Genomic DNA, 25434 nt, shown 5'->3' with positions numbered 1-25434 from the left:
CAGGAAACATGTCAGAGCACAGACACCTCTGTGGTCAAAATCATTTGCAAATCTCATGCCTTCAAATTAGCATTCCCTCCACCCATACACAGAAATATGTGGTAATGAAGTCCTGGGTTTGTAGACCGAGACACATTCATCTATGTGTATACACACATACAACTTACATATACCTACACCACCAGCACGAGAGGAGAGTATTGTTACTTTATTTACTAATTTGTAGATTGAGCACACAAGTCATAATGGCAGAAGTCAAAAAACAAAAGACATTTTCAAGTGTTAGGTAACTGTTCATACTGCACATAAATCACATTTAAGACATTTAGCTAAAACATCAAAATCATTCAAAAGGGCTTTGCAGATATCTAGCGGTTTGCTGTCTGAGAGACCACATGCTATTTTGAAAGACAGATGTAGTATTAAAGAGCAGCCATTTCTGGAACAGACTTTAAAAAACTAGCTGGTGCACAAAAGCCTGCCCTACATCACAGGAGTAGCAAGTCTGAACCAAAGCAACAAAGTAAACCCTTCTTTTTACAGCAAAAGTCAGAAGATTTTTAACATCAATTCAGAATCAGAGTCAAGAGGAGCTACTTTAAGACACATGCAGGTTACCGTGTAAAATTTAGCATCAGAGTCTGGATTTCAGCTTGTCTTTCTAGTGAAAAAGATTTCAAACATAAATCCACATATGCACAACTAAAGTGAGCTACTGCACAGTACAGCTCCTGATCTTCTGAATTCTCAATTTTAGGCTGTTTTGTTGGTTTTTTTTTTCCACTCTGGAAAGTAACTCAGTAGACATATCAGGTCAGTCACTTGACTTTGACATTAGCAAGTACAGGTACATCTTTTCTTTATATCTAAGACCATGCCTCCCTTGCAATAGCAGATTCTATACACAAGTATAGCACCCTAGTGATTCATGCATTCTAATACCCATAGAGGCTACAGCAGGAAACGTGATAAATGCACTTCTCTAATAAACTGGCAACAGCAGCCACCAGACCTGCCATTCTGCACTCACTAGTTTCATGCTACATGGATCAGGAGCGTACCTGCAACTTTTCCCTTAACATCAAATAGGGTTTGGGTTTTTTGTCCTGTCATTGTGAGTTGGGGATTCTATTTGTTTGCTTCCTCCAGACAGCTCCAAATATCAGCAGCAACAACACAGCTCTGTACTGGGCTACTGCAGTCACAGGAAGTGACGAGTAGTCAGAGGTAGCACAGCCCAATCACCTGGGCCTTCCTGGGAGAGAGCAGATAATGACAAGTAGAAGGTCTTGGAGATGGGTTTTTACCACAGACTATCACCTGGAATGTGCCAGCCTAACTACTGAGACCCATAACACCACAGTTTCATTGTACAAACCATGTAAATTGTTGGCACTCACTTACCTGCAGTCAATCTGCAGATTGTAATCAGAAGCCATTAAGTCTCTCCCCAAGTGCTAGCAAAAATATAACCTAAATAACCTCATTACTGTCAGTCAGTGAAACCCTCCTAAGCACCTAAATAATTTTCAGGTGAGACTTCATTCTGATAGGTTTCACATACAGGGTTTTGAGACTTTTTATTCCTTTTTGACCACACAGGAAAAAAAGTTTATTAATCAGCAGAGTATTCATTAAATTATCTCTGAAAACTTCCATTAAGAACAGCAGCACTGAAGAGAAGGCAAGATTTGACCAGACTATTTCTCATGGCTAAAGATACTTAAAAGAAAAACAGTGCACTAGTAGGAAACACAGTATTTTATATATATACATAAGAGCTGATAGATACAGAACCTACCACAAAATTTCCAGAAGTCATTTATTAGCATAAAAATACTTCTTGCCGTATTAACGGCCAGAAGTACTGAATTTAAACAAACAAAAAAACCAGACAAACAAACAAAAAAAATCAAACAAACAAAGCAAACACAAAACAAACAAACAACAATCCCACCCTTTTAGGTAATGAAATGATATAAACTGCAAAAGTTCCGTTTCATTTGCCAACTTTTCAGGTTTTTCTCTCAACCTCTGACCTGCAAGGGAGACAAAGCTGATGTATCAGGAAAACGAAGCTTCTTGCTTGGAGAGAAGTCTGGTTAAAATATGTAACATCAGTGCTGCGGGACCTTAGATCTATAAATACAAAACAAATACACTCTAAGTAGTGTTTCAAAGAGACTCGTTTGTGTACTTCTGCTTTTTAAATTGATTTTTATAGGAATTCGATACTTGGGACAAAAGAGATCAAAAAGAAAGAGCCAATTGAGCCGAGACACAGCAGCTTTGTGCAAGTGCGCTAGTGCCCCCTCCTGGGGCGGCTCAGACCTGCTCGCTCCCGTGTTTCCACCACCCGGCAGACCCCGAAGGAGTTCCACCTCTCAGGGCCATCAGGAATGTTTGGGAATCTCGAGATTTAAAACAAACAAACAAACAGAAAGTAAACCACGTGCCGCATAAACACAACAAGTTACTGATCATTATATGTACTATGACAATTCATCACCTGAAATCCTTAAATGGGACAGCACTTTATTCCCTCCTGCATCACCTGATGCAGAACCCAAAAGCGATTTTCATCATGAACAGCAGAGCACACCACTGGACAGCAGAATATTCAGAAAGCTAAGATAAAAAGTCAAACAGCAACTTTCACATTCAGACACACCTGAAAGCTTTGACAACTCACAATGCAAAGTGCGAGCATACTAAGTTCCATAGGCTCTTACTGCAATTGCTTTGATTTCAGTGGCACTAGAACAAGGGTAAATTTTACAGTTAGATAAAATCCTGCTTTTGATTACCCTGCGCAAGCCCAGGGTAATTCAAGGGCCCAAGTACACCTCCCATTTACCACGGTTTAATGAGTTGCTTTATGTAAGCTAAGCTTAAAATTGCAAGTTTAACCCCTACCAAGCATGAGAAAATACACAGTTTAAGCTTACAAGGAGTTTAGGCAAATTAATTTTAATTATCATATGTGATTGATAAGAATGAACGCAGGTACTGCAGCTCAGCTGAAAAGCAACTCACTATACTGCAACAACCCTCAGCCTACATCCAAACCATAAATTCTAATGTTAGTTCCAAAGTTTGGTCTTTATTGAATGTTTTAATGAAATTTAGAATTATATTTTAAACTTACTACACTAAGTAAATATAGCTTGGACATATCTATTTAATGGACTAAACAGGTATAAAACCAGTCTCTCAAGTAAGTACAAGAGTCAAAGAATTACAAGAACAACCAGAGCAAATGAAGGACACAGTTTGATGGCACAGTGCATTTTGCAGGTCAGAATGGCCTCCACAAGTCCAAGAACCAGCCTGAGCAGAGCAGCATTCAACTGTAACCAGCCCAAGCGAGGCCAGTTCCGCAAACACAGACTGAAAAAAAGCTGATCACATAGCAGTTCCCAAAGTGGAACTCCCCATCCCTTTTGACCATAAGCTTCCTGAACACCAACACTGTTGTGCAGGTGTACAACATCACACGACTCTCAAAGGTGAGTACATCCTGCAAAACACACTCAGCACCAGGAAGGCTTCAACTGAGCAGTGGTATATCCACTTTTTGGGAGCACACTTCAAGGAAGTATGTGATCCCCATGAAAAGGGTCCAAACAGGAAGAGAGAATGATCAAAGCTAAAAGTTGCCATATGTAACATCACAGCAAATTGGCATTCTTTAGCCACTCTTTAATCTAGAGAAAAAGAAAACTGGGACAGCATTACCAATTTTAAAATATGGAATATGGTTGCAGGAAGGAAGGTAATAAATTGTTTTAAATTGTTTCTTATATCCACAGAAGGCAGAAGGAATAGCAGTAATGGTTTTGAATTGCAGCAATAAGCATTGAGGTAACACATCAGAAAAATCTTTCAGTGAGAGATACAATAAAATCATCAGAACAAACAAAATCAAAAGGCTTTAAGAAAAGGTTAGACAAACAATTGCTAAGTAGCAACCATAAGGGTGATGTATTTTATTTATATATTTTATTTAAATGCATAAATGGAAAAACAGTGAGCTCTGAATTATCTACCAGGCTACTCTTGTCTATGGATTCCCATAGGAAGTATATGCAATACAAGTGTGAAAACAAATCATTTAACACACTTCTTCACTGATAGTAATTCTTTTTCAGTGGAGTCAAACCAACAGCTTACAAACAGCACCACAAAACCTGAAACACTGCTCACTGGCATTTAAATTAACATGATGAAATAAAGCCAAGAGAAGGAAAGTCATACCATCACTTGTAGAACATTAGACATGCTGAATTACTACTGCCCGTGAGCCAACAAACAACAGGAAAAAACCCAAACATTCCCTAGAATGCTGTCCACAGCTGTACCAGCATCGCATTTACACAGAAATCAAGTATAAACCATTGTTCTGAACCCAGTCTACACCAGTGACAGTATCAACAACTGAACAGTTCATGGAAAGGACTGCTGAGGCAGCTTTCTATCAGCACTTTCATTCTTCTCCTGTTACTGTATTAAAATTATCTTCTGGAAGCTAAAGATTAATATCACTAAATCACTATGAAAAAGAGGCCTAATCAACAACAACAAAAAAATGCCTTGGAATTAGACCATGCAGGTAATCTGCCTTGTAAAGGCATAGAGCTCACAAGTTATACAAACTGCAGGTGAATTCTCCAGCTGTTTATATCCTTAAAGGCACACATTCCTGGCTATTTCTGACTCTGCATTTTGAACTTAAAACACAGACCAAGCAAGTAGGAGGCAGAATAAATTACTATCTCCCAAGAATTACTCTCCTGTGACACACCCATAGCAAACTTGTGCAAGGTCCAAACATTTAAAGAAACAAGTAAAAACCTATTGCCTATTTTCCCAGTACTGGCATTTTATTATTTAAAATTCTTAAAGTGACAAAAACAAACCAAACCCAAGCCTTTGGAAGAAAAAAGAGTAAATCTGGTTTTCCACTTTTGTGTGTGTGTGAACTACAGCTTATGTTTTGCTGTAACCTTCATCATCCATAAAATGAATTAATATTTTTACCATACTGGTTTTCTTAATTAAATGTTGTACAAGCAGGAAGGGGAGGAAGAAGGCCACTGTACACTACCAGCTGAAGGACACTTTTAGTAAAAGATTAAGAAGAGGTTTCTTACAAGGACTATAAAATGTTGCTAGTTACCACTACATCCTTTTATAGCTCTTTCAGCTTTTGCTGACCACCTGAGGAGTTGTTACTGATTGCTGCAGCCCCAACTTTTTTCTTAACTTTTCCATTTGCTGCATGCTTCCCAAAGCTGCCCTAGAAGGCCGCTCAAAGACTACTTTAAGCATTAAGACTCCTCAGCTGAGAAGGCCACTTCAGAACCAGCACTCTCCTAAATTCTTGAGAAATTTAGAGAGGTTGTACCAAGTTCTGGCTCCCCAAAGCCAAGCAATGGCCTTTAACCAATGACTGACCCACCGAAGGAAGCAGTGGTACCCTTTCAGTGACCCCATTGCTCAGAAACACACATCTCTGCCTCCTTCCCCTAACACCTCCTACAAACGTACTGCCTTCAAACCCAATCAATGAAAAATAAGCATTTCCCCTCACAGAACTCAACTACTGACTCTCCTCCACCCCTTGCCCTACCCGTGCCGCCCGTGAACCCTCCCCAGCAGCCTCTCCCAGCCCTTGGCCCCAAACACACTGACCAGCAGCAGCAAGGCCTCACCAGCTCGTCCCTCAGCCCAGCGCTGCTCCTCCCAGTAAACGCTCCGAAGCCCTGACCGCGGCTCCCCTCACACACTCCCACCCCTTAACCCCCTGAAAGCCCTCACTTCCCTACTCTCTATTACCGCCCTACCGCGGCAAAAGACACCTTCACACACACCTACCCATGTACACCTACGCGGCCCTGCCCACCAGGCCTCAGCCGCGGCCCACCCCTGCCGCAGGGCGCACGCGCCAGATCAGCCATCTCCTGTTGGGTGATCTAGCTGTCTATCAAGAGGCGGGCGCGGATACGGACCAATCAGCAGCGTCCGTCGTCGAGCGGGCGGAGCCGTGACGGCGTTGGGGCGCCCTGAGGGTCAGAGCAGGTAAGGGGTGCTCGTTTGGCCTTTGCGTTAGGGGTTTTGGCTTTAGCGGGGCGGGGGAGCCGCGGGGCTGGTCTCGGCCCAACAGCGAAGTCGCCAGGAGTGAGGAAGCGCTCGTGGTGCGAGCGGTCAGTGCGCCTGGCCGTTTACAAACCCCCGCCTGTCCAGCCTGGCTGCTGTATGCGGGAGGCCTCGTCCGGCACCTGGGCCCGGCGCGGCAAGCAGGGAGATCGCTGTGGGTCGCTTTGGGTTGTCCCCGTGTCGTGGAAGCTCCTCTGCTTGGGAGGAGGCTGGTGGTTGTAAACACGCTCTTCTCCGTGCTGCGCATGGCGGGACTTGGCAAGAGCACGTTTACTCGTGCTGCGTGGGGAAGGCGGTCAGCGCCGCACGCTGTTTACTTCAGCCTCCCTTCGAACAGCCAATAGTAATGGTCTGTCTTTCTTTAAGATACGGTGCCGCTTGGACTTTCTTTTGCTTGAAAGAAACTCTTTCAAGTAAATTACTCTCTTAAATGGCTTTGATCTCTAGTCCTTTGCAAAGCTATTTCATCGAAAAGAGGCTGTGTTAAGAGACTGTTGTGACTGTTCCAGGCAAGTGGCACTGAAGTATGTGTGTGTATTTGTTTTACAAGTAGAAATGAAGAGGTGTTACCGGAGAGGCAAAGGAAAGCGTGGACGGCGTGCAGCTATTGCTCCCGATCACAATAACCGTACTGTGAGGCAAGTATATGCAGCTTGTGCTTGCCATGGGTTAAGCTGTTAGATGTTATGCCTGATTAAATTTTCAAAATAGTGGCTATGTCGAACTGAGAGTATGCCATCTAAAAGTCTAGTGCAGATTATAGTATATCTGTCATCTCTACTTGGACTAGAATTGCATTGATTTCTGGGAGTGTATCATACGTGCACAACTGTGTATTGGCTTTAAACTGAGATGTAGTTTCATGGGCTAGTCCTTTCAGGTGCGCCTGGTCATCCATAAACTCTTCATCAATATGCAAAGATAGTTCAGGGAACAAAAAATGTTTGTATTTCATTCCACCTGCCCATTTATTTTATGCTCAGTGTGTACTAGTGTAAAAACTGTCATTAAAGGATCTTGCTGAAAGTTTAAAAGCATGTTAAGTAACATGATAATAATACTACATGTGGCAGATCAGGGAGCTGACACAAGGACTCAGGAATAATCCACTGCCTTGAAAACTGATTCGTTCAGAAAAGTACACTTTAAACTTTTGAACTTATGCTTGCCTGTGTTTGAGCTATTTTTGTGCCTCTTTTTCTTTCCTGTGTTCTTTCTTTAGTTCCTCTTCCAGGAATAAAAGAGGCCAGTCCTTTGCTTTAATTAGCATTTAGTTAGCATTTTCTAGCAAGTATATGTTTAGAGAAAGAGAGACACACATGAGTTTGCCTCATTAGTTGTTTTTGTGTAAGAAAAGTTAAAAATGCAAATGGTCCCTAATTCAATGAATACGGAATTAAAATGATCTTATTAAAAAGCTTTCAATGAAATGCTTGTGTTTGGTGTGAGGTATTTTTCCTTCTGTAAATGTTACGTTCTTTAACTTTTCAAAGTTATATAATCAAACAGTAATAGAGCTGGTATTGGAATTAGAATTTCTTTGTCATTTTGTTTTCAATAAATTATGACTTGGAAAACATTTTGGCCTAATGCTTTTAAGAGGACATGTAATAAGGCCTCTCTTTAAAAGTGAGAATTGTACAGGCAATTCAGAAAACATCCCCATGGAACTTTGCTCATCAATACTGAATACGCTCATTTGAGTTACATAAAAAGAAGAAAGCTGCAGTTGCCCTGTCTACTGCAATGTTTATTACAAAAGCAGAGACTTTTCTTTCTTGGAGTTTTCATTAAACTTTTATTTTGCCTGTTTCTGAACCTCATCAGTGAAATTTCTGTCACAAAGAGAATGGCAAAATATTGTTGACTTGACATCAACGTTTTACCCACACTGTCTCTTGTTTTAAGCTGTGAAGTCTTACATGCTTTCAGGGGTGGGCTTTTCTTTTAATCAAGGGGTATGATAAAAAGCCCAGAATTAATCTTTTGCTGAAAAGAATTAAAGGCATTTGCAGAGTTAGCAGACAGCTGTAATGTTTTAGCAAGTAATTAAGGCCTTGAAAATACTGGTACCTCTAATGTTCTTGAGAGGTTATTAAGCTGAATATTTTTACTGTTTAATTTTCATAATGTAGTGTATGGTGAAATGCTCAGGGTGCTTATCACAGCCCTGCAAAACTGTACTCCATTAATGTAAATAGCAAGCCTCTTTCTAGATTCTCTGTGGGAAAGATGTGTAGGACAGTAGTGAGCCTGTCTTGAAGACAGTGCTGTTTTTTTTAGGCTGGAACAGGAAGAACCACAGACCCCAGTGCATGCAGGCCCCAGCAGCAGCGGGGATCCTTCTTCATCCAGTTTAACCCAGAACTCTGTAGTAGCAGGTAAGAGACCGTGTCTTACGTGTCAAAAATCACTGCCTATATGCTGACTACACAAAGAAAGTAGTAGTAGCTGTGTTAATGGTATGGAGTTACAGGAAGTATATAAGCAGTAAAGTTTGTGGGGGAAAGTAACATTGGGTGATATAAAAAGATCAGTAAGTGAGGAATGAGAGAGGAGGGCCAAATGTACTTTCACACCCCTAAGTGCTTCTCATATTTGAAAACTTGTGTGCTTAGCCAAACTGATATAAACTGAAAAAAATAGTGGCTAAATGTTTGTTCATTATCAGGGAGTTGACTGGTGAAACCATACTTGATGCAGTAGCAGTGCTATTGAGGAAGATGTTACATTTGCATTCTGGTTTCCTGACTCATTAAACAGCCCTAGCAAAAGCTAAGCCTGTGGGAACATCTCTTTCCCCACAACAGGAGAGTCCTGAAACACCACTGACTATTACCTCTTAATGACAAAGACAGCATTTAAGGGCACGTTTTTTTGTATATCACCCTTTTGTGTTTAAGAGACTGTGAGTGTGTTAGATGTATCCTGCAAAACATTTGTTGCAGTATAATTAGATTATGTATACTAACTGCAGTGTGCTGTTACGAACCTTACTGATTCACTCACTCTGTATTTTTGTTGACTTGAATAAATCTTGTGTCACTTGTTGCTAAGCTGAAACCTAAAAGATGCTGACAATGAGCTGAATTATAAGCAGCAGCAGAAGAAAGAGGTTACTTCAAATGCAGTTTCTTGTAGCAGATAAAGGTTTAAATAAAAACTCTTGAAATGAAATGTTAACACTCATCTTTCTGAACAAAATCCTTTGTCTTGAGACATTGTGCCATATGAATCTAAGTATTTTACCTGTCTGCCTCTCTGAATTTACCTGGGCAGTGAAGCACTAAAATTAAATGTTTCTTTCATCCCTGTTTATCTTTGAAATGAGCCTCTGTGTATTGTCCAAATGTACTCTTGATTGTATCTATATTTCTCCTATGTGTTGAAGAAAAAGTGGCTTGTTCTGGGAAGTGAATCACTTTATTTTGGTTTGGATGATACCTTCTTGTCATTTGTTTGTGACTGCCTTACCTAGACTTCTAACCAAGAGTATCACCTCAGGAATGATTTATGAAGAAAGGTCACTTTTGTTCTGCAGCAGAATCTTTCCTCTCTGCTTCTGTGATCTGTCTGGATTTCATCTTGGTCATTGATGACATCCTTTCTCTACTTGTGTAATGGCACTGCATTTGAAAACTATAAATAATATTTTTTTCCTTTAAGTGGCAGTTATCTATTCCTAGTCTGCGTATCATGCTTGGGACCTGCTGAGAGCAAAAGCATTGAGCCTTATGACTGACATTCCCATGAAGCTGCGGGATGTCAAAGAGCAGTAAACAAACTTAGTTATCTATCTGATTTTGCCTGGGTTTTGCCATTTTTTTTTTTTTTTTAACCCTAAGAACTGCCAGGATTTTACTATGACGCAGACAAGAACCGCTATTTTCGCCTGCTGCCTGGGCATAATAACTACAACCCACTCACCAAGGAGAGCATTCAGTACAAGGCCATGGAATGCAAAAGGCTGAAGCTTTTAGAAGAGGAAGAAAAACAAAAGAAGGTACATTCTGAAAAATATTGCGATTAGGCTTTATTATGCTCTAGCCCAGGACAGGTGATAAACTAAAGCTTTTCAGTTCTGACTGTGGTACAGTTCCCTAAGCTGTCTGAAGAAAGGAAAATTTCTTTCTGCAGAGAATTTATAGTCCTTGTAGCTTTTGTTTGGCTGCTCTACACAGGAATGAAAGCAAGTCATTACAAATGAAAAACCTGTAAATAGACAGGAACTGTGCTTAAAATTGCAGATTGTCCAACAGTTACGGTTGAGTCAGGACATTAGATGCCAGGTTTCAAATCCCTGCCTTGAACTGGCAAAGTGGGATCTTGATTTTCAGTTTTCCACATATTTAGTTTCCACATATTTAATAAATGTGTTTATCATATTCTTGGACCCTGTAGAAACAATAGTAATTATATTTTGTGGAAACAGCTTTTTCATGAAGATTTTTTTTGTTGTTTTTTTTGACAGGTAAGATCAGGGCAGGTTGTATGTTTATGCCTGGAAAGCCTGTGTGGTTTTCATCATAAAGTGTTACAGCAGAGTTAATGCTGATACTGCGTATCTGTAATCTAGGTAAAATGCTCAACATGGATGTTTTAGTTACCTGAAAGCTGTATCTTACAACTTTATAAATCACAGCACAGCCTAAATCTGCTGTCAGTTGGAAGAGGCAAGCAATATTTTCCTCGTTGGGTAATAAAGTTCTTGCTTCAGCTGGTGTTCTGCTTTTCAGTCCTTACTGTGAAAATGTTGCAGTTGATTTGGTTTTGGCTTTTTTTTGTTGTTGTTCCAGCTGTTTATGTGAGCCGTTTAGGTTTCATAGATACCAAAGAGCTGCTGGCCACAGTGCTGTAGATGACACCCTTGGTGACATGATTTAGTCCTTCACCCCATGGACTTGGTAGCCTTTGGGTGAAGGTTGGACTTGATGATTTTAAAGGTCTTTTCCAACCTAGTTGATTCTCTGATTCTGTGAGTCTATGGATATACATCTCAAAGCCTGGCTATTGAATCAGACATCTGAATTAGGCTCCCAGATAAAAACATTCTTAAATACTTGCTTTGTCTCCCCAGAAAGTGTTTGCATGAAACTTTAAAAAATGAGGAATCAAGAAGTAGTTAAATTAGTGCATCAGTAAGGCTGCATAGTTAATATCAATATTGTGATAGAAAATTGTGCTCTATAATAAGAACTTACAGTTAGTGGCTGTTGGGCTTTGTTTAGTTGTTTTTATGTTTCTCTGGGATTTTTCCCTTCAGTTTTTCTATTTATAGAAGCACCCCACAAAATTTCACAGGAATATATTGTCTATTTATTGTAGGAGACCAAGGAGCTGATGCTGGAATGTGTTTTATAGAGGTTCTTAAAATTTTAATATATATAGGCTAGAGGAAAAAGTTACCCAAACATCTAAGATGTGTTTCAATTGTGAACAAGTAAATAACTGAATACACTTTCATGTTACTCTCTTCCAGCAAACAACAAGGGCTGGACTGAATTCATCTATGCTGTTGCAGAAAAGGCAGTTGGGTTTGCTCAGCTCCACAAGTTATTGCAGGTACAATGGTGTGATTTGTTTTCTGTTTGTAGTACCAAGTTCTGCTGTTAGTACAACTGTTCCTGTCAGGTTTTTTTTGCATTTCTCACTGTTCCACTTAAGATAAAGAAGACTATAGTACTTACAATAAGAAATTAGGTATGTTCTTTTATAATCAGATTACTGAAGTGATGAGAACTCAAACAGAATAGGTTTCCCAATTTTGGAGAAATGGAGTTTAAAACTTCATTTCCCCTGTGTCTCTCCCCTCCCTCCCCAATATATGCTGGTTTGCCATATTGTGCTTTATGAGAACAGTGCATTTGGATGACTGAATGCTCTTCAACTGACATAAGCATTCCCCCCATCCCAGTAGAATGGCTCAGACAGCCCAGATTCACTAACAGCACAGAAAGCAAGTTACTGACTTGCTATGATGTTGTTTCTGCTGCTGAAGTTGTGTTGGTGTTCAAAATAATAGAATGAAATTCCATGAATGTGGAAGATGCACATGTGCATGGCTCATGTAAGTTAAATTGCAGCGTGCTAGTTGATCTGACATTTTATATTCTGTGATTGAAAAGCAGTTCTGGATATCTTCTCCAGAATTCTTTGGTTGGCATTAAACCTAGGCTTACGTGAATTCTTTCTCCCCACCTACTTTTACAGGCTGGTTCATGAGCTGAAAGTAAACTGCATGCACAGGAGGAAGATAGAAATTCACAGTCCAGATTCTTCAGTTGCTGGAACCAACAATTTTAAAATAATTGTGGTATGTTGATGAGAACTTACACCTTTAGGATAAAGAAAGCCCATCTTCAGTGAAAATTCAGGATCTTGTAATTAAACCCCATAAGTCAAATTTTGCTTTCAAAAATGCATTATTCCTGTTGTGTCAGTTCTCAAAATCTGTGCTTGGTAATTGAACAGGTAGGAAGAGGTTATGACTTTCCTAGAAAGAAAATAATGAAAAAGTTGAATATGAAAGTGATATTTTTGGGGGTGTTTTTTTTGGAAACTGATCAGCTTGTTGTCTTGGAAATAAGCAGGAGTTGAGTAGATTGGAAGGGAAGGTACAGAGGATTAACAGGAAGAATAAACTGGAAGAGAATTTTGGGAGTGGCAAAGTCTGTGGTCCAGAGAACCTATTTAAACATCAGTAATCATTTTACAGCTCATGATCTGAAGGCAGTTTCTGCTGAAGTTGATGGTACTGCACGTGCAGGAGAAGTCTCTGGGGCAAGTATGTTTCGTAGTCTATGTAGGAAGCTCTGCAAGACCAGCTCCTGGCCTTGCAAACACAGCACTGGGTAGGTAGCTGAAGCTGGAAGTGTCAGAAACTTAGTGTCAGAAAGTTGAAATGTAGCATTTGCTGTGATCCAGCAGCAGCAGAATTCCACTTCGATAAGGTTAAAATTTTTGGTTCGGGTCCCCTACCTGTATCAGTTTGTGCTTATTAATCCTCCAGAGAAAGTCTAGAACTGCTGTGATTGGAAAGAGTACTTACTGTTACTCAAGAAGTAAATGCTTTCCTTACTCATGTTTCTGTGCATGCATATAAAAAGGAGTTAACCACTTCATTTTAGAGATGAATGGAAAGTGTATGATGTTAAAGGGATGAGAATTAATGTGTTGTTTCATTTCAGACCTAATGCAGCTCCTTCAAACTATTTTTTCCTGGAAGTTTGCAGGAAGTGTGACCAGTAAACTTTTCTTTTACAGGCGGATGTTGCTTGTGAACGGATATTCACTGTGAATGATGTAGAGCATGGAGGATGTAAATACGGTATCATCAACCTCAGTGGTTTGGGGAAGGAGTCTCCCACTGTGGAGATGTATGACAACCTCTACTTCACAAATCGCAAAGTACTGTGTTCTGTTCCTGCTTCCTTCCTTTATTGCATTCTCAGAATGCTGCTCTTGGGAATCACAGGTAGAAATGCATGACGGTTGAGGAAGGGGTTAGGAGGAGAGAATGGAAGAATCCTGCAATGTGAAGCTTGGATAAATGCAGATTCTCAGTAAACTTGTCTCTGAAAGTCCTCAGTACCAGTGTTAGTTCTCAGGAATGTTATGCTACAGTTGGAAGACTATGTAGAAGTATCAGCTTCCAAGGAACTTACTTCAGAGTTGCACTTGGCCATAGCTGTCAAAACTGATGTTGAAGGCCAGAAACCACTAAGATTTGCATGCTTCTTTCTTAAAAAATAATTTGGGAAAAAATGTGTTTATTCTCTATCATGAAGCATATTTAAAACCAGCTTTCATAATCTCTCCATCCTCAGATTCTTTTAAAGATGAACTCTTAAATAATAGGATGTGCTTGATACCTCAGTCTATGTTTGGATAGACTTCTCAATTCTGCTCTGTCCTCTAAGAGAAGTATGAGGTTAAAATGCTCATGTCCCATTGCTGCACTTTTTATTGGGTTAAGGAAGTGTGCCCAGTGCATAATTTTGTCATCAGTGCATGGAAATATCATTTCATGAATTGAATAACAGATCACAAAACCAGTATGTCTTCTTGTGTCTGAAGGTGAATTCTATGTGCTGGGCATCACTGACTCATCCAGATTCTCATGTTTTATATCCTTTTTAAAGAAGCAAAATTTCAGTTCAGCCTTCACAAGTCTGCATCATGCTGCAGAGAACTAACTTCCAGAAAAGGCCTCTCATGTAGGTGTCCCAGAAATTAAGTTTTCTGGAAAACAGATAAAAGTTATAAAAACTGGGAGATGTTGAAGATACTGAGACAGATGTATGATTCTGTTATATGTAGAATTGTTCCAGTGTAATAGTAGGTGAGAGAGCATGTTTCCTTCCCTGGAGACTTCCCATTTCATTAATGATGTAAATGCCATATCCAAAATTATCTGATGTTTAGAAATTAGCTGGGGCAAAAGAATGAGAGAGAGGGTTAAAGGAACTACCTTTCTCCTTAAAGTGGACCTCTTTGAAAGTGAGTTGGTTTCTGTTGTAAACCATCCCCCATACTGGTTGGGATGAGAGGAGAGTGGGTGTAATTCTTGCTCTTATACTTTCAAGACATGTTCTACAGATCTGTCTTGGAAGAGGAGGAAGGTTGATGCAGCAGAAGCAGCAATAGTGGACAGTGCAGAAGAGAGGAAGAAAAGGATTTTAAAGTGGGAGATAGCAGGCAACAGTTGTGATGATAAAGTGCCTAAAGACAGGAAATTCCATGTAATGGGAAAAGCCAAGCAATTCAGGACTGCTCCAGAAGGTGGCAGGAGTGCGTCAGGCTTCCTCACAGCTGGTTGGGAGCTGGGGGGGGGGACTGTTTGGTCATCTCGTGCTTTCCTCTAGTCATGTCACAATTTTACCGCACTGAACTAGAAATGCATCTTTCAAATCCTGTTTATACCTGATATAAACTTTAGAAAGTATTTTAGTGTAATCTAAAGTGAGTCTTCCTTGCCTCCCAATATGTGTGCCTCTTTCCAACTCATCTCCATGAAAAACGGATCTATATTAATGCAGTGTCATCAGCATGTAAAGATGAGAAGAATGATCTATGGAGGCTATGCATTTTTTTTCTATCACTAGAGAGATGCCTTAGTATTCTTCTGTCGTCTTTCTTGCATATGTATTTTTATTACCAGAATAAGATCTTTCTAGCCTTTTCCTATGAAAGAAATGAAAAGTCAAGACTTAATTGGAAACTGTAAGGCACATCAGAAGTCTCAAAGAGAAGGTATTGTGAGCTGTGGTTGTGTTAGATCATCTTGCTTTTCCCAGCTATAAATGTTAGGTAGCCTCTCCCATTACAGGGGGAGATTTTTGTTTTCCTTAACTCACTTCAGCAAGCTGTGTCTCATGGGAATTGCAGAAACACCAGGCTGTGCCAGTCTGCTTCCAGCATCGTTGTTCAGCAGCGATAACTCAGGTAGGATGTTTCTGTTATTTTTTTTTTCTCTCCAGTTTTTGATAGCAGTTATGGCATGAAAAGAGCATAAAAGAAAGATTAGTTCTACACTTGTCTTCAGTAGCTGGTGAGACTTTTGTATTCTTGAAAACTGAGAAAGTCTGAACCAGTTTAAGAAGTAAACAGATAAGAGAACTTGCCTTAAGAATTAATTAACAAGCAGTATTCAAAGCACTAGTTTATTTTTAGCTGCTGCTGACATAGTACTTGAGTTTGGCAGGAGAACACCTCACTTGTAAAGTAAACACTTAAGATTTTTCGCAGTATCTTTCCCTGTAACTGATACTCAGAAGCTGCACATGAGAATTACTCAAATTTCCTTAGAGAAAATCCAGAATCATTGCAGAATCCCTTCTCGTAGTAGCTACTCAAGTATGCTCACTGGATTAATCAAAGGTGGAAAGGTGGTCAATGCCTTAGCCCATAGCTGCTTGTACAGACTCATGCTCAGTTGTGTGTAAATGTGATTGATGTGGAGAATCCTGTGTCTTAAGTCTGATGGCTGTGGCTGTGTCTTTATCTTTGTTCAGTGTTTTGGGGGGGCAGGACTTCCTTGATAGATATCAGAACCATGCTTCTTTGAGTCACACAATACTGTCCTCTGACCCAGTTTCCATTCAGACATAGTCAGTTAAGTTTATACAGAGAAAACCTGTGACAGATAAAGAGTTATGGACCTATTTAAAATCCTTAATGCCATGCTGCCATTAAAAAAAAATGTGTAGGGTTAGCATGAACTTGAAGAGTCACTGATTCTTCACTGACTCATCAGTGGCTCATGCTGGCTACTAGGCCAGCATGCACAGTTGCTTTCTAGAACATTTGAAGCCCTTCACCAAAATCAGAAGCCCTGAGTTCTACCCATGTCCTCCTGTCTAGTATGTCCTATTAACGTTTTCAGGTATTTCCAAGTTAGACTGACTTCAGTCTCCTAAGCTGTTGGTTTGAGGGAACCTTGCTAAGCAGATGCTGGGAGTAAAGTAGTAGTTCATCTGTCTAAAACTGGGTGTTAGACATGTCCCCTGTGCTGGCTGACATGCACATGATCGTGGTGCATGTGCATGAAGTAAGTGCAAACTGAGGACTTAAAATTTACGTCAGTTAGTAGACTTTATGCCGGAGCTACAGAAGTAAGGGTCAAATCAAAGGTATTGTTAGGCTTTGGCTAATCTATAGCTTATAAAGTAAATGTTTTGTGTTTCTAGCCCACTTGTCTTTAAAAAATGGCTTTCTTAGTGCTATAAGACAAGTGTTAGCTTTTCTTTCCTGCTGTTGTCAGCACTCTAAATGCTGAATAAATTTCATGATCTCTCACAATCATCAATGTAGACACGTCTTCAGCTTACAGTCATGAAGCCCCACTTTTGTATTCTGTCTTGAGTACCACAGGGACAGTAACTGGGTAACACTTCCTCTGCTTCAGATGGAAACGCTGGAAGAATTATGGAAATCCAGAGAAGCTTTTTGGGATATCACCCTATCCTAACATTTTATGGATGCCTCATGTATTGCTTCTCCCTCCTAGGAGATCGACCTGGTATGCTGTGCAGCTTCAAGATATCGACTGCCTGGTCCTGTGCTTGGTGCCTGAATCCTCAAATAAATGCCTGCTTCAGCACAGGTGATCCACAAGGCTAGCAACCACTTCTGTCTCAAGGGGAAAGACTTCTTACATTAATCGCCAAGCTGCTACCCAAATTACAGCTAAACGAGCATAATCTGTCTTCCTTAGGCCTGACACGACGAGTTCTTGTGGCCAATGTAGTGACAGGGCGTCAACAGTCATTTAGAACCAGTAGTGATGTACTGGCACAACAGTTTGCCACACAGGTAAGAACCACCATGCCCTTTTTCCACAGCTTTATGTTCTGTCTGTGATTGAACTCATCGTACCATACATAAGGTTGTGATTACAATTACTGTTGGATAGATACTTCACAGCACAGCTGATGTGGTCTGATAGTTGCATGCAATTGAATAGCAAAGATTAACCAATTTCAAACTCTGTGGCAACAGGGGTAACTTTTGTTAACTGTATTGAGGTAAAAAGGAAACGAAGGAAGTACAAAGAGCAGAGTGATAACCTGTGTTAAAATTGTTTTATCTGTGGCAAATGACCTCATTTTGTTAACACTCTTGATTGTCTCCATCAAGAAGGAGAAAGCCCCCTATTAAATACTGCTGGAAGTGTTCACAAACATTTAGTGGGAAGGGTGAAACTGGGTATGTGAGAATTCCACTTCCTGTTCTGCTGTTATGTTAGACTAAGTTTCTACTTCCCTAGCTGAACTTTCACAGCTAAAGTAAACAGTTGAGGTTTGAATGGAACTAATGGGTTGGCTGAAAAATGTTGCAGTGTGTTAAAAAAAAAATAAATGTGGGTCTTAATGCCCATGTTAATAACATACTTTTGAGAGCTGGCACCAAAGAGCTCAAAAACCTGACATAGATGCTGTCTGTGTAACCTGTCAGATCCTTTTTAGATGGTATATAGTACATGGCTTTCTCTTGGGCTTTTCCAGACACCAGTGCTGTACAATGGCTGCCGCTCCGGGGAGATATTCAGCATCGATGTGCGTCAGCGCAACCGAAAGGGCCAGAGCTGGAAGGCGATTCAGCTCTTCCATGACTCAGCAGTCACATCCATTCGCCTTCTGAAGGCTGAAGATTACCTTATGGCAGCAGATATGGCTGGCAAGGTATGGATTTGTCACATTTGGGATATTCCATTTGTTTTAGTATCTGGGCACTGACAGGCACTTATCCGAGTCCTGAGGGTGCATGCGTGTTCTTTGGGAATAGTATGTAACTGGTGGTAGTTCCATATATGTGTCCTCTTCCAGATCTACTTATTTGTCAACCATCAAGTGCTCTCTGCTTTCTTAATACGATCTTTCAAACAGTTACTTCAACTTGCAGATAAAACTGTGGGACCTAAGAACAGCAAAGTGTGTGAAGCAGTACAAGGGCCATCACAATGAATATGCTATTCTCCCTCTGCATGTAAATGAGGAGGAAGGACTTCTAACAGCAGGTGGGTTGACTTTTTGTTCCCCTCTACTCAGAGAGTGCATGTCAGTGATTTTCTGATGCCTGAGGAGTGTTTCTTAGCTACAGCTGTTGGAAGCTGTAAAACTGTTAAACCTTTAAAATTCTGAAGAAATTTAGCCTTAGGTGTACTGTAATGTACTATGAAAATTAAGAACTAATGTTATGGATGCACACATGCAGTAATCACTTCTGTGTAGCATGTAATGGCTTACTGCTGTGTCCTGCATTATCCTTTCCACAGTGTGTCTCAAGAGTAGAGCAGAGAATGTAAACAGGAGACTTGGTGATAACTTTATATAGAGACTAAAGTCCGTGTATAGGTTGGTTTGATGGTTAGTGGGTCATGTGGTGATGTACTGAAGCACTGGCATGTAAGCCAGCTTCCCTGTAAACTGTCTGTACCACACAGGTTCATTTTGAGTACACTTGGCTACAGGGTGAGATTTTTTTTATTTTTTTTTTAATTGGGGTTGGGAGGAGGAAAAGTAACAATAAATGAAGGAAAGCCCCTAAATCCTCATTGTATAGCCAAGTTTCACAGTGTCGCTGTAAACACAGTAACCTCCTCTCCTTGGATTTGTCAATAGGTGAGAGGAATTCTTGTCAACTTGACAGTGAGTTTTTCCTTCCCTTTTTTGGCTTAGGACCTTGCTAATGAGGAAAGTGCTCTAAATACTGATTTATTATACCTTTTATTGCCTAATAGGAAATACACATTTTCCCCACTTTGTCAGTATTCAGTGTAGAATGTCTGTTTTGCAAAGTATTGATAAGCACTTTGCCTCTAGTGTGTGTAGAAATGGTCAGGGCTTTTTCCCCATAGACCTTCTGCTTCTGTGTGATAATCTTGCAGAGCCATCTAAAGTACTTTTTATGTAATGCTGCATTCTGTTGTCCTTTCCAGTTGGTCAGGATTGCTACACCAGAATCTGGAGTCTCCAGGATGCCCATCTGCTTAGAACCATCCCTTCTCCCCACCCATCCTCCAAAGATGCTATTCCCAGCGTGGTGTTTTCTTCAAGACTTGGGGGTCGCCGAGGAGTTCCTGGCTTACTCATGGCTGTCAAACAGGATCTCTACCACTTCTCCTATGACTGATACAATATTCTCTTCACACCTCGTCTACAAAGCTGCCAGCCTATACATGACTTCACAATTTCTGCACCTTCTTCAGCAGGTTCAGCAAATCTTGCTGTATGTATATTGTAAATAAAAGCTGAATGCTGATTAACTTCTTGGGCAATACTCAGCCTCTTTGAAACCTAGCTGTAAGCTTTGTAAAGCTGATACCTTTCAGTAAGGGCCTGTCTCCATGCTAGCTGAATTTGCTGCCAAAAGGCTGCTCTAACTTAATCCTAGTTTGTTCATATAACTACTTAGCTGAGGCTGTGTCTGCATTAGGAAGTAGGCTGATGCAATAGAGTGGATTAGCACAGTGAAGTAGCTGGTGTGGAGAAACTGACATTAAATGTTCTTGGGCTTTGCTTGGAGTATCTTTGGTCTGGGTCCATGCATCATGTGTCTGCTACATCTGTGTTTGGAGCAGTCCAACAGTTGTTTCCCCACTCACCGTTTTGGTCCTCTGGGCTGGGCTGTGCTAAACCTTGTCCTTTTCAGATGGCAGTAGGCAGCATGTATAGAAGAAAGCTCCTTTTCTGGTCCAGTAGCCAGGGTGAACATTCCTGTTAATTCATCATAGTGTTTCCTAACCAGGTCCACAGCCCTAACCTGGAGTTTGATCAGCAGTCTGGAATGGCAGGCTTGCTCATGCAGCTGCAGCAGGAGCCAAGCCCTGTCTGGACATACTGCATCTTCCTTGGGATAGGAAATCACCTGTGCAGAGTCAAGGTTCTTGCATACAGAGGTACAACTGGGCCCTCAGCTGTGAAGTTGTAGCACCAGCTCACAGTAATTGGAGGACACTGTATCTGTATTTGAGAACAGTTATCACCCCATGGAGCCTTGTTACCTCCAGCACCTTCCCAGTAACTAGGCTGCAGCTAATGCATGTAGGAAACACCTTTCCACCCTGGGACCCACTTGGAGCATTCAGATTTACAACTGTGTCATCAGAGATGCTGCTTCCCATGGGGTTCTGCCAGGTCATCGGGTGAGCATACCAACAAGTCCTAACCCCACCCTCACTGCACAGCATGTTAAGCTGGAGGCTGCATCCAGCTGCTCAGTGAGCTGGCCATGACAGAGCTAGGCTGAGCACCAGCATGCCAAGTGCTTTGAAATGAGGTACAGGCTGCACACACAAAGGTGAGTGCTGCTGGTGACTGTAGGTGTGGCCTATAGTTGAGAGTACCCAGTGCAGCGCTCATGCCTGGGCTACCCTCTGTGTCTTCATCAACTTACACACACACACCCCCTGCCAGTCTGTCTTGTATCCATTAACTGCAAACTCCTGTTTCACCTGCTGGCAGATGGAGCTGTGAATTCCTTACAGCTGTGGCTGCTCTGACACCTCTGGCTCTATTATGCCTCTGTAGAGCCTCCTTGCTCACACAAAGCAGGGTGGATGCTGCTCACAGCATGCTCTCTGCTGCCTTCTTCTCTTTCCTCTACTGCCCTTGGGTAACTGAGAGACCTGATCCCTGGCTTGCTTTTCAATTTGAGAAAATACTCTGCAACTTGTCTTGATTGGTTATGTTAATATGGGACATTTTCTGTTGCATGCATAGTGATCAATGCATACAGCACAACTTTCAAAAGCGTTTGCATTGACTTAGTTAATAATGAATACTGCAACTAAGCATCTGTCCAGGAAATCGAAATGTAGCTAACCCCATCTCCCCCTGCAAATTCCATGTTACATCTGGTTATCAGCTCAAATTGGAACATACTTCATATTGATATTCTTCCTAGTAAATATGTGTGGTTCAAACATTTGCAGCTAGCAAACCACAAAGATCATGAACTCCCTTAAATCAGAATTGATTCCAAAATTAAATTAGCATTTAAACTCCTTTCAGTGCTCTTACCTCCAGTAATGCCTGTTCTGCAAGAACAAGAGCATGCAACAACTGTGCCCAGTTACCGTGGGAAGCACCAACTGGGAACTGTGGCAGAAAGGCATCTTACATAATGGAAAATAGCTTCTTTTCTGTGTTCCCTTTTAGGCAAACCTTATAAAAGATACTCATTTGCTCCCTGTTGTTTCCAGGAGCTAAACTCACGCACGTGTCCCTGCAAACCCATTCACACAACTACTGCTTTTGCAGCCAACACTTCTAACTAAGCCTGCAAGAGCAGTACGAAAGAGGGCAAGTAGGGCAAGAGAAGCAGTCTGGCTGCAGTGGCAAACAGGGATCAGCCTGCAGGCAGTGGCTGAAGTATGTTAAACTATTTCACTATGCTGCAATAGCTGGGCCCCTGAGGCTGTTAAAAAGTACAGAACTGCAGCATCCTTCCCCTCTGCTACAGCATCAGAATTCCGTATTTGCCTCAACTTCTCAGAAAGTTCTGAGAATTCAAACCCAAACGTGTACATATTCTCCAGCTGTCCCCTTACAGTAGCTGCTTTCAGAAAAGTTACAACCTGGCAGTGGAAAGTTCAGCTTTGGTGCACAAACCTTCAGCTGCACGTACCTGCTTGCATATACGATGTATGCTACATATACTGTGAGCTGACTCAAGCAATCAACACCAACCCAACGTACTTTCTAGACAGAGGGCTGGGTGAAAGATGCTCCACTTGAGTGTTTAAAGCACTTTATGAATTAGTTTCATGTTTCCAAAATGGAAGCCAAGGCTCAAAGTTGATAAACCATTTTAGGTAATGTCTGAAACTACAATAAAGATCACCTGGCTTTTCTTGTTCAAACAACTTCTTCCCTGTCTGCAGTTCTGTTAATACCACAGTAGCTGTGAAGCACTCTGATGCCTTCCTGACAAGTCATCATCTGTACATTGTCATATATCTACTGCTTCTCTCCAGAGCTGCTGTAAAACTGCCTTTTAAGCAGAACCAGATTTAGCCAGGTTTCCAAAGTGTCAGAAATGAGGGTGCTTCAACATCTCCAGGCATTCTTGACATCAGAATTTTTGTAATGCCACAATTGAGACATTTCCTACATGAAGACTTTTTTCATATATATAACTTATTAATATAACATCTATGTTGCTTTATTATTTACCTGAGTTATAGCCAATAAAAATGAAGTAAAAAAGTGGAATACACTTTAGTTTTGGCTTAAGATAACTCCCTAGCTGCCATTCTAGTTTTGCTTTGTCTTTGTCACATTACATCGTTGATTTTGAAAGCCCTCCTAATTAGTTTTTGTTTATTTCGGCATTGCCATGATTTCATTGTCGATGTGCCCACACTATGAACAGTTATGACATACTGTGTGCTGTAACTGACAGAATATACACATCAACATTGCTTTACCAAGAGTGCTCAGCTAAAGCAGGGGTACAAAAACCAGACAGTTCTATCACTTGTCCAAATAACTGTTCTCAAATTACTGACACGCAAAGACGTATCTGTTGGTGCCAAATTATATTACAGCAATAAACCTGATGCAAGGACAATGCCAGAATACATGGAATTACAGTGACTGACATCAGCTGACAATGAAACATGAACATGAGAGGCTGCAAAATAGTGTGATAGTAGAACTTCAGCCTTATTGGGCTGGTTATGCTGAGAGGAAGATGAATAGCAGTGTCTGTATGACCAGGTGTGAAGCCAGAGTCCTGCAGTGTTAAAGCCACAGGGACATGGGTGAATGCCTCAGCACAGCCACAGCAGGTAGACACCTAGCATAAATGCAAGGCAGATCCAATACAATGATGGTGCTTATTTCACCAAATAAACTCTTATTGACATCAAAAGCCAGCCAGGGTTGTCATGTTTTCAGGAACACAACCAAAGGCCCGATTCACAAGTGATGCAGGCAGGAACATAATAAGATACTTTGGCCAACATCAGTGAATGCAACTCCCCCTGTGAGGAACTGGGCAGGAAGATGAATGAGCAGGAAAAATGATGGGACCAGTTTAGTAATAAAACTATTCACAGGTTTCTACTGCTAGGAATTACACTCCCTTGCCTTCAGGTCCTTTTGTTATTGAAGCCTAATGTGTTAATATCAAAGAGCACTGGGCTCTGCTAAAATATACATCTATCACCTTTAAATAGCTAATCCATTTTAATAACCACATTCTATAATCTGCATACTCACACAGCAAATACTAGCTCTTGTGTACAGAAAACAGCAGTGAACTTACACCTTACAGATAGCTTTTCATTTTGGAAAACAACCCAAATAATCATAGAATCATAGAACAGTTAGGGTTGGAAAAGATCTTAAGATCATCCAGTTCCAACCCCCCTGCCACCTCACACTAAACCATGTCACCCAAGGCTCTGTCCAACCTGGCCTTGAACACTGCCAGGGATGGAGCATTCACAAGTTCCCTGGGCAACCCATTCCAGTGCCTCACCACACTAACAGGAAAGAATTTCCTCCTTATATCCAATCTAAACTTCCCCTGTTTAAGTCTGAACCCGTTACCCCTTGTCCTGTCACTACAGTTCCTAATGAAGAGTCCCTCCCCAGCATCCCTAAAGGCCCCCTTCAGATACTGGAAGGCTGCTATGAGGTCTCCACGCAGCCTTCTCTTCTCCAGGCTGAACAGCCCCAGACTTTCTCAGCCTGTCTTCATACGGGAGGTGCTCCAATTCCCTGATCATCCTCATGGCCCTTCTCTGGACTTGTTCCAACAGTTCCATGTCCTTTTTATGTTGAGGACACCAGAACTGCACACAATACTCCAGGTGAGGTCTCATGAGAGCAGAGTAGAGGGGCAGGATCACCTCCTTTGACCTGCTGGTCATGCTCCTTTTGATGCAGCCCAGGATACGGTTGGCTTTCTGGGCTGCAAGCGCACACTGAAGCTGGCTCATGTTCATTTTCTCATCAACCAACACCCCCAAGTCCTTCTCTGCAGGGCTGCTCTGAATTTCTTCTCTGCCCAACCTGTAGCTGTGCCTGGGATTGGTCTGACCCAGGTGTAGGACCTTGCAGTTGGCATGGTTAAACTTCATAATCCTCTCACCATGGTTCAGAAACAGTAAAGTCAAGCCTGCTGCAATTTAAGCACCACATAAGATTCTGCTTTGCTGAGAAACAGCATCAAAGATTCTGCTTCTGGATAATCAATCAAGAATGGGCTCTGCATACTGACTGGCTGCTAAATTCCTAAGACCACACATATACTAAAGGTGTTTAGGCAGTATTTTCTTTGACCAAGCAGTAATTTTGTCTGTGACAAGGGAAAAAGAAAAGAAAAGTCAGACAAGTTGTTGAAACAGATGCCAAAGATTTTATACAAGGAATGTCATGGCTGCTTTCTCTTTGTGCATTAACATGGTAGTAAAGCTACATGCATAAAACAGCACACAGGGCACAGCCTAAAGACCAAGAACACATTGCTCACCCATTAAAAAAATAAAAATACTTTGAAGCACAGAATTATGCTGGATGTGCAGAACGTCTTTTGAGAGAGGATTTATACCTGCTTGTGCCCTCCCTCAGGCAACTGTCAGTTTATGGCAGACTTTGCTTTCAAGAACATTAGACAGCCCCCAGTGAACTCAGCCAGTACCGAAGGTGTCCTGAAACATCTTCTAAGTCTACTTCCATGTGTAGGCTGGATGTAACTGCAAGGGGGCAATCACTCTGTATGTTCTTTCAGAGACAAAGTGAGAACCACTCATTACAAGGAAAA

General features: G+C 41.2%; 1 protein-coding gene across 3 annotated transcripts; it reads left to right on the top strand.

Moving 5' to 3' along the window:
- Positions 1–6335: 6335 nt before the first annotated feature.
- Positions 6336–19924, top strand: DCAF4 (DDB1 and CUL4 associated factor 4). 3 transcript variants are annotated; one of them, XR_009967057.1, is made up of 13 exons: positions 6336–6797; positions 8443–8540; positions 10005–10162; positions 11639–11721; positions 12370–12472; positions 13423–13566; positions 14236–14285; positions 15524–15603; positions 17168–17263; positions 17375–17472; positions 18165–18341; positions 18546–18676; positions 19598–19736. XR_009967057.1 is itself a non-coding variant. In XM_062630827.1 (13 exons), the coding sequence occupies exons 1-13, from the start codon at positions 6715–6717 to the stop codon at positions 19789–19791; spliced, it is 1479 nt and encodes a 492-aa protein (XP_062486811.1). In that variant the 5' UTR covers positions 6351–6714; the 3' UTR covers positions 19792–19924. The 3 variants fall into 3 exon arrangements, 2 of the variants coding, with proteins under 2 accessions (XP_062486811.1, XP_062486812.1); XM_062630827.1 differs by having other exon boundaries at positions 6351–6797; positions 18562–18676; positions 19598–19924; XM_062630828.1 differs by lacking the exons at positions 6336–6797; positions 8443–8540 and adding an exon at positions 10631–10735 and having other exon boundaries at positions 10041–10162; positions 18562–18676; positions 19598–19924.
- Positions 19925–25434: the final 5510 nt, after the last annotated feature.

The sequence above is a fragment of the Pezoporus occidentalis genome, unplaced genomic scaffold (assembly GCF_034315485.1).
Source record: "Pezoporus occidentalis ecotype Australia unplaced genomic scaffold, CSIRO_AGI_Poc_V1 ctg36, whole genome shotgun sequence".
Taxonomy (NCBI): Eukaryota; Metazoa; Chordata; class Aves; order Psittaciformes; family Psittacidae; genus Pezoporus; species Pezoporus occidentalis.
Note: the sequence above shows the minus strand (reverse complement) of the source record. Positions and strands in the feature narration are given on the sequence as shown.

Coding starts and splice junctions, on each gene's coding strand:
- DCAF4 (XM_062630827.1), top strand. CDS start 6,715: ATGAAGAGGTGTTACCGGAGAGGCAAAGGAAAGCGTGGACGGCGTGCA. Junction 12,473..13,422: donor ACAATTTTAAAATAATTGTG/GTATGTTGATGA, acceptor TTTCTTTTACAG/GCGGATGTTGCTTGTGAACG. Junction 17,473..18,164: donor CACAACAGTTTGCCACACAG/GTAAGAACCACC, acceptor GGGCTTTTCCAG/ACACCAGTGCTGTACAATGG.